Below are 16,866 nucleotides of genomic sequence, written 5' to 3'. Positions count from 1 at the left end.
CCAGAATGAATAACAGAGCTGGATCAGGGCTTTGTGGTGGGATCCCACATACCAGTAGGGCATACTCGCTGAGGGAGCACGCCACTGTCTTCCAGGCCGAAGTATTCGATGTATTAAATCGCGGACATTGCAATACAGTCGTATCAATATGCTCGGACAGCAAAGCTGCCATTAAGGCTATCACGGCCGCAAAGGTATGCTCCAAGCTTGTACTAGAGTGTATAAAAGTCCTGAAAAAACTGGTACTGGTTGGATGCAGGGTCCAGCTCGTCTGGATACTTGGCCACGCAGGCCATGCAGGTAATGAGGAAGCGGACTCTCTTGCCAGACTGGGATCCACGAATGTGCCGGTGGGGCCGGAACCCATATTTGGTATCGCCAAATGCGTTGCGGTCGCGTCAATGAAGGGTCTGCTGGACAAGTGGACCCACCGAAGATGGACTGAGTCCCCTGGTATGAGACAGGCCAAAGCGCACAGAGGTGGGCCCTCTGCCTCTCTCACCAAAAATCTACTAACGCCTAAAAAGACGCGAAATTCGGCTAGTGACAGGTCTTTTAACCGGTCACTGGCACTTAAGAAGCAATCTCCATACTATCGGTATTGCGGACAACCCGGATTGCCGATGGTGCTGTGAGGAGGATGAAACCGTTGACCATGTAGTCGGGGAGTGCCCAGCACTCACGCGCGCCAGATTCAAATACTTCGGTAATACTTTCAGTGTACCGAACAACTTTAAGTCCTTCAGACCAGAGAGCCTTATCGGTTTCTCTAAGGCCGTTGGGCTCTGGTAACCCCCGGTGGGGCATGACGACTCCATCAGGAGGCCTATATGCACAACTGCCTTGGCAGCCCACTGTTTCGACAATTCAATTCAATGCCTCCAAAAAATTTGCTCCTTAGTTTTCTCCCTTACGCATTAAAATGCCATGACCAAAGGAATTTTAATTTAACGGGTTTGGTATGGAAAAAAGAGAGAAACAGACTGGACATAATAACATTAGATGCCAAGTTAATGATCGAACATAATTTTACACAATCTTGCCAATGTACTAAATTTAAAAAAAAAGGTTGTGCAAGCAAATATCATAAAAAAGTGAAGAATAACGCAATGGCCAAAAAGTAAAAGATTCCGAGATTTAAATAAAAAACAGTTTTCTTCTTTTTTATATTAATTGTGTATTATCCTGAAGTCTAGAGCTAACTTGACTTAAGTAATTTGCTGATGCTGCTATTGAAGACGAAGATGATGTTCCGTGTTTAAGTTTAAGTGTTATCACTATTAGACTGATAAATTAATAATTATTTGTCTTCGGTTAAATATTGCTAAAAATATTAATAACGTTTGCTGATATTTTTTTGCTATTACATTGCATAGGTACCTAAATGTATTTAGTTTTGATGTGTCCCACTATTTATGAAGAAGGTTTTATTTAATTTGTTTTTTTTTGTATGTAAAATATTTGTTTGTTTAGTTTAAGGTTTTAAAAATATTATTTTACGTTTTGATTTGTTCCTACTGATTTCTTTTGTGCGCTTAAAACTGGTCAAGATTTGTTAAATGGTTTCAATATAAATCATCTTTATTTCAAGTTTAATTAATTTATTTTATTACAACATTTTCATGCTTTTTATGTTAAAATGTGACAAAAAATTCGTGTGCCTCTTACTATGTCTATTTATTCGTATTGTTTCATAGTATATTATCCATTCTTACATGTTGTAAATAAAAAACGGATACAATACGTTCAGAATACATGCTGTAGATTTGTTTATAAATTAAGAAAATTTGATCATGTCTCAGAAAATATAAAAGAGTCTTGCCTTAAGTGTGATAACTGGTATAATTTTAACTTGACTTTATTTTCTAGAAAACTAAATATGTATCAACAACCAGTATATTTGTTTAAAAAACTAATTTATAGGGAGGCTGTGCATAATCGCTCTTTACGAGATAAAAATTATTTTACAATGCCACAACATAGAACTTCTTTTTTTAAAAAGAGCTTCAGTTATAATTGTGTTAACTTAGTATATATAACTTACTTCTTCAATTTAAGGTATGCAATACTGGTTATTTAAGGTCTAAGTACAAGAGTTATTTATTAGATGTGCAGTAGATTTTTAGGACTTTTTTAGTAACAGATATATTGTATGTATATATGTACTGCATTGTTATATTGTTATGGTTGGTTAAAACTGTTTTATCCTCTTAAAAGCATTCTATTGGACTTTCTCTGTTAACATTTAAAGATGGTGAACTTAATATCCGGCGATTTGGTTGAGTGGAAGAATGGCCAGGAGGCTAAACTTCGCCAGTTGCGCTATTCTTGTGCATATAATGTTAGTGTACATTTTCATATGTTTTTGCATTGTATGTACAAAGAAATACTTGAATAAAGATGTTATTTATTTATTTTACCGTCAAAAGCACTACCCACCTCCCGCTTTTCAATTTTTAAAATCCGGTAACTCTATACTCAAATGAATGCCCCAATGTTCCTGAAGCGCTCATAAATATTTATTTCATACATTGTGTTATTAAGGAAATTGTATATTGATTTTCTTTTTGTCTTTTTTTTTCAGGGGCAATTGCCGGCTTGCGATATATGTGCGACCTCAAAGTTCGAGCAGATTAGATGTTGTCAGATCTGCTCGAACTTTGACTGCTTTTTGCACGTGGAAGGCAACGTTGCCATAATGTGTCACCTTGGTAAGTTCATTGGAAGGGAAGAGGGATGATGTATGAAATGTAGTTATTCACTCAATATCTCAATAGACTGTCACACTTACCTTAATACAGAGAATACTCGAGCCATTTTCCCAATGGCTCTGATCTTATTCCGTATCACTTCTTTCCTTAAGTTAGCTGCTGCACCTATAAATTTACATAATTAATTAAAATAAACTCATTAAAATTTAAAAAATAATTATTAAGGTATATATTATACAGTGTAAAACCATCCATATACATCGAAGGCTGTAAGCAGCTGCGTTAACAATAAGTTAAACAACAGAAATACCTTAAGCTACAGAATATACTTTTGTCAGATACCTCCCCGTACGGTTTAATTAACTTTTCCGATTTAAAGTCGAAACGTCCCGTATGAGTTTATGAACGAAATTGTCCGTTCGCCGGGGGAGTATCGCGCCATAAAATATGAAAAATTTCATCAGTTCGGATGTGATGGAAAAATGGGAACAATCGGGTTAACGGGGGGGAGGGCAGTTATTGCTCGCTTTTCCAGAGGGAACTTTATGGCCAAACATAAAATATATGTGGACGGCTCTCGTATTGTGTATTGGGTAAATCTAAAACGAAATTGGAACATCCTTCAATAAATTTATTTTCCTGAAAATCGACTTGGATTAAGGCAATCTGGCACTTCCGCAAGGCCTGTAGGATATGTTGCCAGTTTCGGTGTAAGTCAGCTTGGCGATGTCGCAAAGGGTCAACGAGCGACAAGTCAATGTTAACATTTTCGAAAAAAATATCTGCAGTTTACTTTTTTTTAATACCCTTATAGGCTCTATGGCCGGTTTTACTAGTGTTGTAACAAAGAAACAACGATTTCACTAATACATATTTGAATATTAATAATACTATTTAGGGATCAATAAAATAAGTCCAAGCCTATTTAAATTTGCCGACGTTTCGTAAAAAATATATTTGCATCCTCAGGGCGCTAAAATACAATAATAGTAATAATTAAGATAACAGAAAAAAAAATTGTGGTGTTTGTACAGTTAAAATTTAATTATAATTGAAATTAAAATAAATGAAACCTGATTTTCTTAATTTTGATACAACCAACGTTAGACACACGTCTATGATACAAATGAGAAAAAAAACTAACAATTCAATATGTTGTACTTAAGTCAAAAAACAAAATAAAAATTAACATTTATACAGAAAGCTTTTTTTTAGGTACGTGACATTAGACAATACAAGGATATATACAATACTCTTAAAATAGATTTTTAATCTTCCTTTATGTGTAAACAGTGCATTATACAGGGTGTGTCAACAAGGTGTACGGCTAAGATACCGCCTTAACTATACGAGATAGAGCAAAAAGTTCTACAGCAAAGTTGTAGGATTGACAAAAACCTACGAACTAAAAATATTTTTATGTATACTGGGTGTGTCACAAAAAAGTTACTATTAAATATGATTTTTTTTAAATGGTACGCCCTGTATATTATGGTATTAAAATGTGAGGCAAAATGAGTACTTTACTTTGGTATAACGTTTTTAAAATTTCCGTGCGGCGTTGCAACGTAATTAATTTTTTTATGTTATTTTTTGCCTTTTAGAGGGTTCGTTTAAAAAATCATAATTAACATAAAATTTATTCTGCGCCTATGAAACTTGTACCACAGTTAGTTTAGAGTACCTCCTCTAGGCTGACTATGATAATTTGTAATTTTTTAATACAGGGTGTTTTTAAAGCACTTTCAAACTTGCTGAAATTAAATACGCAATATCTCAAATTTTTCAAATGGAACACCCTGTATATTTTTATCTAATTAAGTTTGTCCCTCAAATATCTTCATTTTTTATTTAACATGTCCTACAGCTAAACCAAGTACTTTTTGAGATATTTTAACTTTTCTGTAAAATACTATGCATAAAACGGGTTATCTTTAAGTTCTGATCAAGATTGCTTAGAAACATTGGTTTAAACGTCAAATAATAATTATCAGATTATTAGTTTTATGACAGCAGTAGACAAGATGAATGTTTTTTCTTCAAAATTCCATTTTAGAAATTATTATCAGTGAGTTAGTTAATCGATTTTTAATTTTTATTGTTCATTTTATAATCAATATGAATTTTCCTCGTGAGGAATTTGTTGATATGATATATGCCCTTGGAGCTGCTGAAAGAAATAGCCTTTTGGCATCTAGAATTTATGCGCAACTTTATTCTGAAAGGAGACATCCCCAAGCACAAGTATTTCAAACACTAAAAGAAAGATTTGAGGGAACAGGAAGTGTAATTTATGAAAAACATGAACGGGTGAAGCCAGTTACAAATGAGGAAAACAGGATGACAGTAGAAGACAGTAGAAGATTTCAGTTTGTATACTGAAATTGTGAATTAGGTTTGGCAACAAAGCGGAAGTGCATCCCCACTTAATCATAAGACAGTGACAGTTATCGGGTAGCAAGAAACATGTACCATTCCTTCTCTGATGGAGTACAGACATACAAGAATATAAGTAGATTTTAAATCCAGAAAATTCTAGTCTTTAGTTTAACCATCCAGTAATTAAGAAATCAAAATTTAGTGTTAACAAACACCACAAAATTGGCTTTCCCACCAAAAAATCTGCTTTAAGTGTCGTTAAAGTTCCTCATAAAAGCGTTAGGCAGCTTGCTAAAGAATTATCCTTTAGTGCAACATCAATATCTCGCAGGCTTCGAAGAGAAAATTCCATCCTTACCATATTTAATTGTTGCAGGATTATTAAAGAAGAATGGCTTTCTGTCAGTGGGCGCAAAATAAGATTCGTCAGCCTGAATTTTTTAATTTTGTGTTTTTTTCGGATGAAGCTACATTCCATAATAATGGCAGTGTTAATAAACATAATTTTCATTATTACGACACCAGCAATCCATTCTTCACGCGAGAAATTCTTCATCAACATAGATGGTCGCTTCATATTTGGGCAGGAATAATAGGACATTACGTTATTGGACCGCACTTTTTTAATGGACATCCTATAGGTGAAATGTATTTAAACTTTTTGCAAAACGATTTTAATGTTCTTCTACAAACGTTGCCTGACCATGTTCGAGATAGGATTTGGTTTCAGCATGACGGCGCTCCAGCTCATTATAGCAATGCTGTTAGAAATTTTTGAAATGAGCATTTTGATGACCGGTGGATAGGGAGAGGTGGGCCGGTCCCTTGGCCCGCAAGGTCTCCAGATTTGACCAAACTGGATTTTTTCTTGTGGGGATATATGAAGGACAAAGTCTATCAAACAACTCCTACCACAAGTGAAAATATGAAAAATAAAATTCGGGAGATTTTTCAAACAGTCACGCCTATTATGTTGGAAAAGGTTAATGACTCATTCTCAAAAAGGATAAACACTTGCGTACAAAATTTAGGAGGTCATATTGAACACAATTTATAATAATTGTAATGGATCTTTAAAATTTAAAATTAGTGTAACGATGTACCGGGTGTTTCAAATTCGAGCCACATCATTGGGATTTCGGAAACGGTAAGAGAAACAGGGTCGGTTAAATTGGGGCAAAGTTGCGTATTCTTATGCTTAACAAAATGCCGTTTTAAAATTTAAAAAATTCTGACTACGTTCTAAGTTATTCGGAAAATACCGAAATTTTGAAAAATCGTTTCTATTTTTTTGTGAGGTTATTTGAAAACATATTTTAAAATAATTGACACTTTATTATTGTCACTTTTTCTCCTCTACCAGATGGCGTCGTCAAATTTAAAATCCGACGTTTCGTCTTTTTCAACCATCATCATCTTTATTTTTTTAAATACGGCCCTGGAATTTTTTTTACTCATTGTAATTCCTTTTACCTTTTTCCTAATTATGATTTTTTAAACGAACCCTCTAAAAGGCAAAAAATAACATAAGAAAATTAATTACGTTGCAACGCCGCACGGGAATTTTAAAAACGTTATACCAAAGTAAAGTACTCTTTTTGCCTCACATTTTAGTGCCATAATATACAGGGCGTACCATTTAAAAAAAAATCATTTTTTATAGTAACTTTTTTGTGACACACCAGTATACATAAAAATATTTTTAGTTCGTAGGTTTTTGTCAATCCTACAACTTTGCTGTAGAACTTTTTGCTCTACTTCGTATAGTTAAGGCGCTATCTTAGCCGTACACCTTGTTGGCACACCCTGTATATACGTGTATGAAAAGTATATTGTATCCTACACGGTGGCATACATGTGATAACGGGGCATTTCATCACATATTTAACATGTAGTAATCGAGTGTAAAAACTAGTTATGTAAATCCCTTGTCAATTTTTTTGAATGCCGAAATTTTCTCCCTTCTCCAAACAGAATCATATATGATATACGTATATTCTACAGTTTAATAAATATACTTTGACTATATATACGGTTGATTAATATAACAATAGTTTTAATTTAAAAAACTGTATTTTTGAACCTATATAATGAAAAGTTGTCTAGAACAAAAAAAACTGGAATTTTAAAAATCTAATGACTTATCTTAACAGAACTGAATCTCCACTTATTTGCAATAAAAAATGGGGGTTTTTCACGTTTTACTGGATGATCACGAGTTATGTGAGAAAAATATAGATACAAAAAACTATAGAATTCTTTATCACCTATAATTTTTTTAAAAAGTATTTTTTTCTTTGACAACTATTTTCTGCAAAAAACCTTTTTTTTATTAATCCTACCCTTATCCCCCCACCCACCCTTCACAACTTACCTGTAGGAAATTCTTTTCAAAAATTATTGTTTTTCAAAATAATACGCATGAATAACATCTGGTTTCATCGTTAATATCTGTATAATAACACAGTTTATTTATTTAAATTTGATATAATTTTACAGACGTATATTGATAAATATTTAATACAAAAAACAGTATTATTAGATCTGATATTATGGACGAAAAACGGTGATTTTTCAAAAGAATTTTTTACTGGGCAAATGTTTAGAGTGGGTGGGGGGGTAAGGGTTGCGTTAATAAAAAACAATGTTTTTGCAGAAATATATATTCGGGTACAGTCTTCAGAGTTTAAATTTCCGATATAAAACCATTTACGTGGAATAGAAGGTGTTTGATGATCAACATCTTCTTCTTTCACATGTCACTTGTCAAACGTCTATTTCTTATGTTTTTAATGAACCATTAGAAAAATATAATAAATTCTCCTCAATTTTCAATCATGTAGATATTTATTTCGATGACCTCATAGTATCAGGGTTTGATGAGGAATCACATAACATACCTTTGAAGGCTGTTTTCGATGGAGCTCCTGAAAAGAATGTAAAATTCTACTCAAATAAATTAACTCAATACAAATTAAGTGAGGTTCATTTTATGGGGCAGATAGTATCAGCAGAGGGAGTCAAACCAGATGAAACCTACATTACTGCAGTTGATGAAATTAAAACTCCAAAGTCAAAAGCTGAATTATACATTGAATTATAGTACGAAGCATGCACCCATTGAATTGCTGTTGTAATAAAAGCAAAGGGTGGAGTGACAAAATATTAATGTATATTGGTTATTTTTACAAATTAAGGCTAATTCCGATAAATGCTTGATTGGCCATAGTGCATTTTTAGGAAAGTGAACTTTTAAGTATTGCCATATTTCATTGATTTGTTTTAAGGTTAAAATTTCGAGATCTAAAGTTTTTAATTATTCAAAAGATAAAATACGTAAAATTTTTTCTAAAAATTGATTTACGTCGGTAATCTGAATATATTGACTTTTTAGATTTAACATTAAATTAGACAGGGTATTTGATTTAGAAATTTCATTACGTACCTATGTTTTTCGAGTTCTCGTTAATCGTGTGCATATTATTTTACGTATAAGTATTTGTATCTAAATAAAGCAGTTCAGTAAGTTATCAAAATTTATTTTTATTTAAAAACCAAATAAATGAAGTAATTTATGTGGTGCCTAATACTTTTGACCAAGTAAAATGTCGCATTTTGTCCCATCATATAGGGTTGCCATGTCTGATGAGTTTTCACTAGATCTAATTCTAGGACTAATTGACGCAAACTTTAAGTAGTAAAGTAGTAAGATTGAGGGGCGAAGTTGCCAAGGAGAATTCGCCAATGAAAGATATAATTAGAAATAAGCTAGTCTAGTTAGTCATGACATGTTTTCAGCGTTCTTATGCCACTATTCAATATCAAGCGAGTCACATTACACCGACCGAGGTATGCGGGTTCATTTTTAAGGTATCTAACAAAATTTTAGCTAAAAAAGGAAATAGACGGATAACAACTTACCAAAATTGACAGTAGAGATCAACGAGATGATCGTGGATATCGAGGCGTCAGGCGTTTCAATTGGTCAGCCACGCAAAGAGTGCGGTAGGCGCAGAAGTATAGAAAAAAACAAAAAGAAAAAACGGTGCGTATAGAAAACTGTAGCGTAAAAAACGTTGACGTATTTCACAAAATTAAACGAAAAAAAAAACAAACTGCTTGCGTCGTTTAAAGGTTTATTGTAAGACTGCACGGATATGTACAAACAACATGCGCTCGAGAGCCTTAAAATAAGCCTTTCTTTTGACGCGAGTAACATTTAAATAAAAACAACACAAAAAAACCAGTTATAAAAAAAAACAGCCAAAATGATATTTCTTTTTTAAATTTGAAGCATATACCACAAAAAGCGGATTGCGCTTGTCAAATTTTGAGAAAAATTAATAATGAACGATGGGAAAATAAAGTGAGGTTCACGTCCCGGCAAGTAAACTCTCGTGATATGGCAACATCGCGGCGCTCCAACCACTCGCTCACTTCATGTTTTTCGTATGAGTGAGGCAGTGTTGCCATATTTTATGCCAGGACAAAAACCTCACCAAAAATAAAAATAATGACTCTTAATATTGTTACGTTAAAAATTAAAATGATTCGCTTTTACAGGGAGTAGTAATAATGCCAAATATATAACGACCACCTTAAAAGTTAAGATACTGACTCAAATGCATCATGCTGATAACTACGGTCTAAACAGTGAAAAAAATAATAATTCAAAAAAGGACACAACGACTCTACGATGGATATGGTGGAGATAATTTGTTTATTAGAGAAATAGGGTCGAGAAAAGGAAGATTCTTTTTTCACCCGGTCAGTTTTTATTTAATTGCTTATTTAATTTATCGGCCACGAAAGCAGCAATTTGCGGTTTCACGTCGGCTATAATAGCGCCACCAGTTTCGGTTTAAAATGTTCAAATATTCACAAAATAAATGGGTACTATCACTTTATTTACATTAGAGAAGAGTGGAGATATTTTTGGTCAAAACATTATCTGCAAATTCCAATAAACAGTCCATCTTTTCTCAAAGAGACTGGCTTACATTAAATAGTAATGAAATAAACTCTAAGTCACAGGTCTCAAATTTGAAATAAATTCAAGGTTTCAAATTTTGAGTTTATTTCATTACTACTTAACATTACTTGCAGTTAAAATAGTTTTCTACTGTATTTTTCAAAACATGCTGTTACGAATTCTCTGTTCGCTAGTGGACATTAGAGTAAAATCGAATGAACTTCACTATAGTGTTCCTGAGTGTTCCTGGTCTACCAGTAAAAATTTTATTAAAATCGGACCACAGGTTATAGACTAATGAATTTTTGGAAAAAAATAACTATAAAACAATTAGTGTTTTCTTTGATAATTTAAAAAATATTATTTTAATGGAAACTATTCAAGTCTAACGAAATTACAGAGTGTGCCCTATACACGAAGAGTTAAATCGAACCACCCCTTGCAGACTTATGATTTTTTTTAACCAAAATTGTAAAAAACCAAATGAGGGTTGGGTTCTTTGATAATTACAAAAAAATACTCTTTATTGAAACATTTGAACAAAAAGGTAATTTTTTTAATATATTATCGTGTTCTCTGTTCACCAGCGGAAACTTGATTAAAATCGGACCACCCCTTGCAGACTAATAAATTTTTGAAAAAAAATTGCAATAAAAAATTTGGGTTTTCTTGCATAAGTAAAACTTTTAATTAAAAAAGGTGTTCTAGTGGATTTTTTTATTATAATTTAAAGTGTTCCAGTGGAAATTTAATTAAAACCGAACCATCCCTAACAGACATAAATTTTTCAAAGAAATGCCGTAAAAATTTAGTGTTTTCATTGATAATTAAAAAATAAGAATTTATTTTCTGTATTATTTTACATAGTATTCCAAATCCATTAGTGGACATTAGAGTAAAATCACCCTTACATATTAGAGAGTTTTTGACATTGCTATAAAAAAATTAAAGATTTCTTTTATAATTTAAAAAAGTGTTCAAGTGCAATTTTTTTATTATATTACAGAGTTGTTTCTTGTTCCTTACTGAAAATTCGATTAAAATCGGACCACCCCTTACAGACCAATGAATTTTTGAAAAAAGTCGCGATTTAAAGGATTAGTGTAACTGTTCAAGTTAATTAAAACTGTTAAAGTTTAACGATATTGCAGAGTGTTCCCTATTTACCAGTGGAAATAAGAGTTAAATCAGACCACTCCTTGCAGACTTATGAATTTTTGATCAAAATTGTAAAACACTAAATGAGGGTTTCTCTTTGATAATTTAAAAAAAATACTCTATTGAAACGGCGTTCAAGTGTAATTTTTTTAATATAGTATAATGTTCCCTGTTCACAGTGATATAAAAAATTAGTGTTTTTTTGAATAAGTGAAATTTTTATTTGAAAACGTATTCTAGTGTATTTATTTTAATTACAATTTAAAGTGGTCCGTCCCTGTCCACCAGTGGAAATTTCATTAAAATCAGACCATCCCTAAAAGACAAATAAATTTTTGAAAAAAATTGCCGTCAAAAATTAGTGTTTTCTTTGATAATTATTAAAAAATAAGAGATTTAAATGAAAAAGTGTTCTAGTTTATTTTCTGTATTATATTATAAAGTATTCCAAATCCATTAATGGACATTAGAGTAAAACCACCCTTAGATATTTATGAGTTTTTTGACATTGCTATAAAAAAAATTAAAAAGATTTCTTTTATAACATAAAAAGTGTTTAAGTGTGATTAAAATTGGATCACCCCTTACACATCAACGGATTTTTGGAAAAAATTGTTATAAAACAATTAGTGTAACTGTTCAAGTTAATTAAAACTGTTCAAGTCTAACGATATTGCAGAGTGTGCCCTATTTACCAGTGGAAACAACAGTTAAATTGGACCACTCCTTGCAGACTAATAAAATTTTGAAATAAGTTGCTATAAAAATTAGTGTTTTCTTTGATAATTAAAAAATAAGAGGTTTAAATGAAAAAGTGTTCTAATTTATTTTCTGTATTTTATTACAGTAGAGTCTCGATAACGTGAACTAATTAGGGAAGACTGTGTTCATGTTTTCGAGGAGTTCATGTTACTGGATAAAGTTAATCGCGTATATGTACTTTGAATATATATTTTATTGGAAAATCAAACAAAAACATGTTATACAGTTAGTAATACATAGTTAAAAATGTATATGTATATGTTTATACATGGTATAAAGAAAAAAATATTTATTATATAGGTAAATATATGTATGTAAGTACAATGTATATTTAATCTGTTGTTTTTAGAAAAAAGTTATCTAACTTTGTTTGACAGATACGTTGTTTGTTTGAAAGAATAGTTGCACATTCACGTAATTTGTGTAAAGACTGAATACCCTCGAAGTGAGCATTGTTTTGCTCCGCCGATTCTAGACCTCTGTTAAATATACGAACTGCCTCAACGTGAGTGACTTTATCCATAGCCTGAGAAACCTCTGGATCTTGATCCTGTTCAGTTTCTGAATCATTAGTCACTGCAGTACAATTCTCATCATGTTCAACGAAGTCATCTTTATTCCATTTTTCGATATCTCCACGTTCGAAGTCTTGCCTGGATCAATTTCTTCTAATAAATTGAGGTTAGTCTCTACAATGCTATTAAGGCTTAGCAATTCTTGACGAAGAGTTGCCAAGGGTATTGTGTCTTCACGATCATCATTGCTTTGGCTTTCGAAAATATTTTTCCAACACTTTTTAATGGTTGCTGGTTCTAATTTATTCCATGCTCGTGATAAGTTTAAAATAGCATCCCTGAGGTTGTATTGTTTGATAATGACATTCATGTCCTTAGATTTATTAGCTACAACCATTGCCAAAAACATGGAGCGATAATGCAGTTTAGTCAACCTAATAACGTTTTGGTCCATAGGTTGAATTAAGGGTGTCACATTGGGATCACAGGCATATACATAACTTGAATTAGTCCATCATCAGATAAAAGTTCCTCTACTGGGGGATGACTGGGGGCATTATCCAATAAAAGAAGTGCTTTCTCTGGAAGACCCTTGTTTCTTAAGAAACTTTCTCACCTAAAATTAAAACAAACTTTTAATTTTGAAATGCAGGAAATTTACCTCAGGAACAAAAATTTCTTTTAACCATTCCTTAAAAATTCCGGCTGTCATCCATGCAGATTGTGAGTTTTTATAATGTACAGGAATGTAAGAGTTCTTAAAACTTGTTGGTTTTTTAGCTTTCCCTATTACCAAAGGAGTCAATTTATGTAGTCCAGTCGCATTTGTACATGCTAGAAACGTTATTCTTTCTTTGGCTGTTTTTCTTCCAGGGGAAGTTTTTTCTTCACAGGATATGTAAGTCTTTCCGGGTAAAAGCTTCCAGTTCAAGCCGGTTTCATCGGCGTTGTACACTTGGTTATAGTCTAAGTTTTGGTCCTTAATTTTTTCTTCAAGTTTACGTAAGAATGGTGAAACCAGCTCGGGCTGAGAAGATAGTTTTTCACCAGTTATTGTTAGAAAGCGTATGCCAAATCTTTTCTTGAACTTTTGCAACCACCCCGAGCTCGCAGAAAAAGTGGAATTTTTGTCGTACAGTTTTTCGTGAAAATATTTGGCTTTCTCTTTTAAAATTAAACCACTTATTGGTGCATTCCTCTCTCGTTGTCGCAAAAACCACTTATACAAAGCTTTTTCCATTAATGGATTTTCAGAAGATCTAAGAGATTTTCGTTTACCTGGTCCAGAAAAAGTCAAGGAACTGTTGAAGTAATTTGGTCTTTTTTCTTCTTAATTGCACACACCGTGGATTTGGCTATTCCATACTTTTTTGCTAAAAAGGTAACTCCGCAACCTCTACTAACATCGGACAAGAGTTGGGCTTTTTTTTCCAGAGTTAAATAATTTACTTTCTTAGTAGACATCGTGCTTGTTTTGTATTATATATTTTCGAATAAGACGCAAATTTCATATCTCTTCCAAACATGTACAAACAAGATATACAATTTGGCGGCGATATGCAAAAGCACTATGTTAGTACTAAAGTTGCCGACAAAGGGAACATAGGAAATGCCGCTTAATGCCTACGGGTAAAACGGTAAAACGATATAAATATTTTTTTGTTCACGTTATAGAGGCGAGATATTTTTGGCGTTCACGTTTTAGAATAGGCTGAATACCAATTAGGCTGTTCACGTTATCGAGACTCTACTGTATATAGTATTGCCAATCCATTAGTAAACATTAGAGTAAAATCACCCTTACATATTTATGAGTTTTTGACATTGCTATAAAAAATTTTAAGATTTCTTTTATAATTTAAAAAGTGTTCAAGTGTAATTTTTTTATTATATTACAGAGCTTGTTCCTCACTGAAATTGATTAAAATCGGACCACCCTTTACAGACCAATAAATTTTTGAAAAAATAGCTATAAAACAATAAGTGTAACTGTTCAAGTTAATTAAAACTGTTCAAATTGAACGATATTGCAGAGTGTTCCCTATTTACCAGTGGAAACAAGAGTTAAATCGGACCACTCCTTGCAGACTCATAAATTTTTGAAAAAAATTGCAATAAAAAAATTAGTGTTTTCTTGCATAAGTAAAACTTTTAATTAAAAAGATGTTCTAGTGGATTTTCTTTATTATAATTTAAAGTGTTCCAGTGGTAATTTAATTAAAATCGGACCATCCCTAACAGACTTATAAATTTTTGAAGAAGTGCCGTAAAAATTTAGTGTTTTAAAGATTTCTTTTATAATTTAAAAAGTGTTCAAGTGTAATTTTTTTTATTATATTACAGAGCTTGTTTCCCACTGAAAATTTAATTAATATCGGACCACCCTTTACAGACTAATGATTTTTTGAAAAAATAGTTACAGTCAGTCAAAATGAAACCCGTACATGGTACAGATGCACTTGGTATTAAGAGCATCTGTTACTTTTAACACTCCTGTGTAATTTTTAATTGAGTTTAATTAATTTTTTGTCCTTCTTTTACCATATGGAACGTCAGCGTGGACAAACAAGCGTTGTAGAACGCAAATTAATTATACAACATTGGAAAGATGGAAAATCATTGCGACAAATTTCCAAAATGGTTTGTAGGCCGCACTCTACCGTGCAAGGAGTTGTGGATCGTTATAAAAGTGAAAATAGAATATCAAATAAAGTAAGGAAAAGCCCTCGATAAATGTTTAATTCGTACGACGAACGTTGGATCCTCAGGAAAGTTGCGGAAAACCCGAAAATATCTGCACCGAAGTTGGCAAAAGAAATTGAGAAATATTTACGAAAAACACAGTCAGAAATTTTCTAAAAAAAAATAATATTTATAGTAGAGTGGCTCGAAGAAAACCTTGGATCAGTAAGGTAAAGAAAATCAAGAGGTTAAGAAACCTCTGTCAAGTGGTGTGGAGAAAGCCCAATGAATCTCTCAAAGAACAAAATCTACGAGCCACAGTAAAGCACGGAGGTGGTTCAGTCATGGTCTGGGGGTGTATGTCAGCTGCAGGTCCTGGAAATCTACATTTTATAGAGGGTATAATGGATCATAACATGTATTTGGACATACTTAAGCAGAATTTAAAGGCAAGCGCCCGAAAATTCCGAATTGAAAAAAAATTTAAATTCTACCAGGACAATGAGCCAAAGCATAAGGCACAGAAAGTAAAGAATTGGTTGCTCCATAACTGTCCAAAAGTACTTGAAACTCCACCGCAAAGTCCAGATATTAATGTCATTGAAAACTGAAAGTTGAATGTCATTGAAAGTTGCTATAAGAAACCATGAAATTTCAACCAAAGAGCAATTAAAAGTAGTGATTCAAGAAGAATGGTCTAAAATATCACCCGAATATTGTGAAAAATTGGTGCGATCAATGCCCAATCGTTTGGCAGATTTTATAAAAAATAAAGGACTACCAACAAAATATTAATCTCTTTTTTATGTTTTTTTTCCTGTATATTTTTAATGGTGTACGAGTTTCATTTTGACTGACTGTATAAAACAATTAGTGTAACTTCAAGTTAATTAAAACATTATTTATATTGCAGAGTGTGTCCTATTTACCAGTGGAAACAAGAGTTAAATCGGACCACCCCTTGCAGACTGATATAAAAAATTAGTGTTTTCTTGGATAAGTAAAATTTTTATTTGAAAACGTATTCTAGTGTATTTTTTTCTTATAATTTAAAGTTTTCCCCTTCTGTCCATCAGTGGAAACTTAATTAAAATCGGACCACTCCTTACAGAATTTTTTAAACAAATTGATATTGTATTTGTATGTATTGCTATAAAAAATGTAGTGTTTTCCTTGGTAATTACAAGAAAAAAATTTATTAAAAGAATGGTCTAATGTATTTTTTTAATTACAGAGTAATATATTATGAATATGTATATACAGTATCGGACAAAAATTAAGCGACGCTATAATATTCCTAAAAAACTTTGTGACTGTACCTCGTATAATTAGGAACAATTTTGTAGTATCAGTACATACCTTTGTTAATCGTATTTAAACATTCTTTGCCTCTTGTGATGAATAGCAAGAGATTAGTAAATTGTATGTTTTTATGCATTTTTTCATGGACAAAAATAAAGCGACTTGATCGATATTGTTCATACCATTAGTAGATTAAACATCGGTTTTGGTCGGTATCAAATCTATATTTTGTTTAAAAATGCCTCGTGGTAAAAGTTTTTCTATTGATCTTAAAGAAAGAATTATTGCATCGTATAAGATGGGAACACCACAATACGTAATAAAACAAGAACTAAGGGTTTCAAAATCTGTTGTGTCGAGGACCATTCAGAACTACAGACCGAGA

At 32.4% G+C, this 16,866-nt stretch overlaps 1 protein-coding gene across 10 annotated transcripts in view; it reads right to left on the bottom strand.

The window, feature by feature from the left end:
• The window catches only part of LOC126745680 (serine/threonine-protein phosphatase 2B catalytic subunit 2-like), a 227,631-nt gene that overhangs the window by 31,618 nt on the left and 179,147 nt on the right, over positions 1-16,866 (bottom strand). For 5 of the 10 annotated variants that reach the window (XM_050453648.1, XM_050453677.1, XM_050453661.1 and 2 more), the window contains one exon: positions 2,792-2,870. In XM_050453648.1, the coding sequence (XP_050309605.1) occupies positions 2,792-2,870 (79 nt within the window). Of the gene's footprint in view, positions 1-2,791; positions 2,877-16,866 lie in introns of all 10 variants that reach the window. The other 5 variants (XM_050453653.1, XM_050453686.1, XM_050453669.1 and 2 more) reach the window with 2 other exon arrangements.

Source organism: Anthonomus grandis, chromosome 1 (genome assembly GCF_022605725.1).
Source record: "Anthonomus grandis grandis chromosome 1, icAntGran1.3, whole genome shotgun sequence".
Taxonomy (NCBI): domain Eukaryota; kingdom Metazoa; phylum Arthropoda; class Insecta; order Coleoptera; family Curculionidae; genus Anthonomus; species Anthonomus grandis.
Note: the sequence above shows the minus strand (reverse complement) of the source record. Positions and strands in the feature narration are given on the sequence as shown.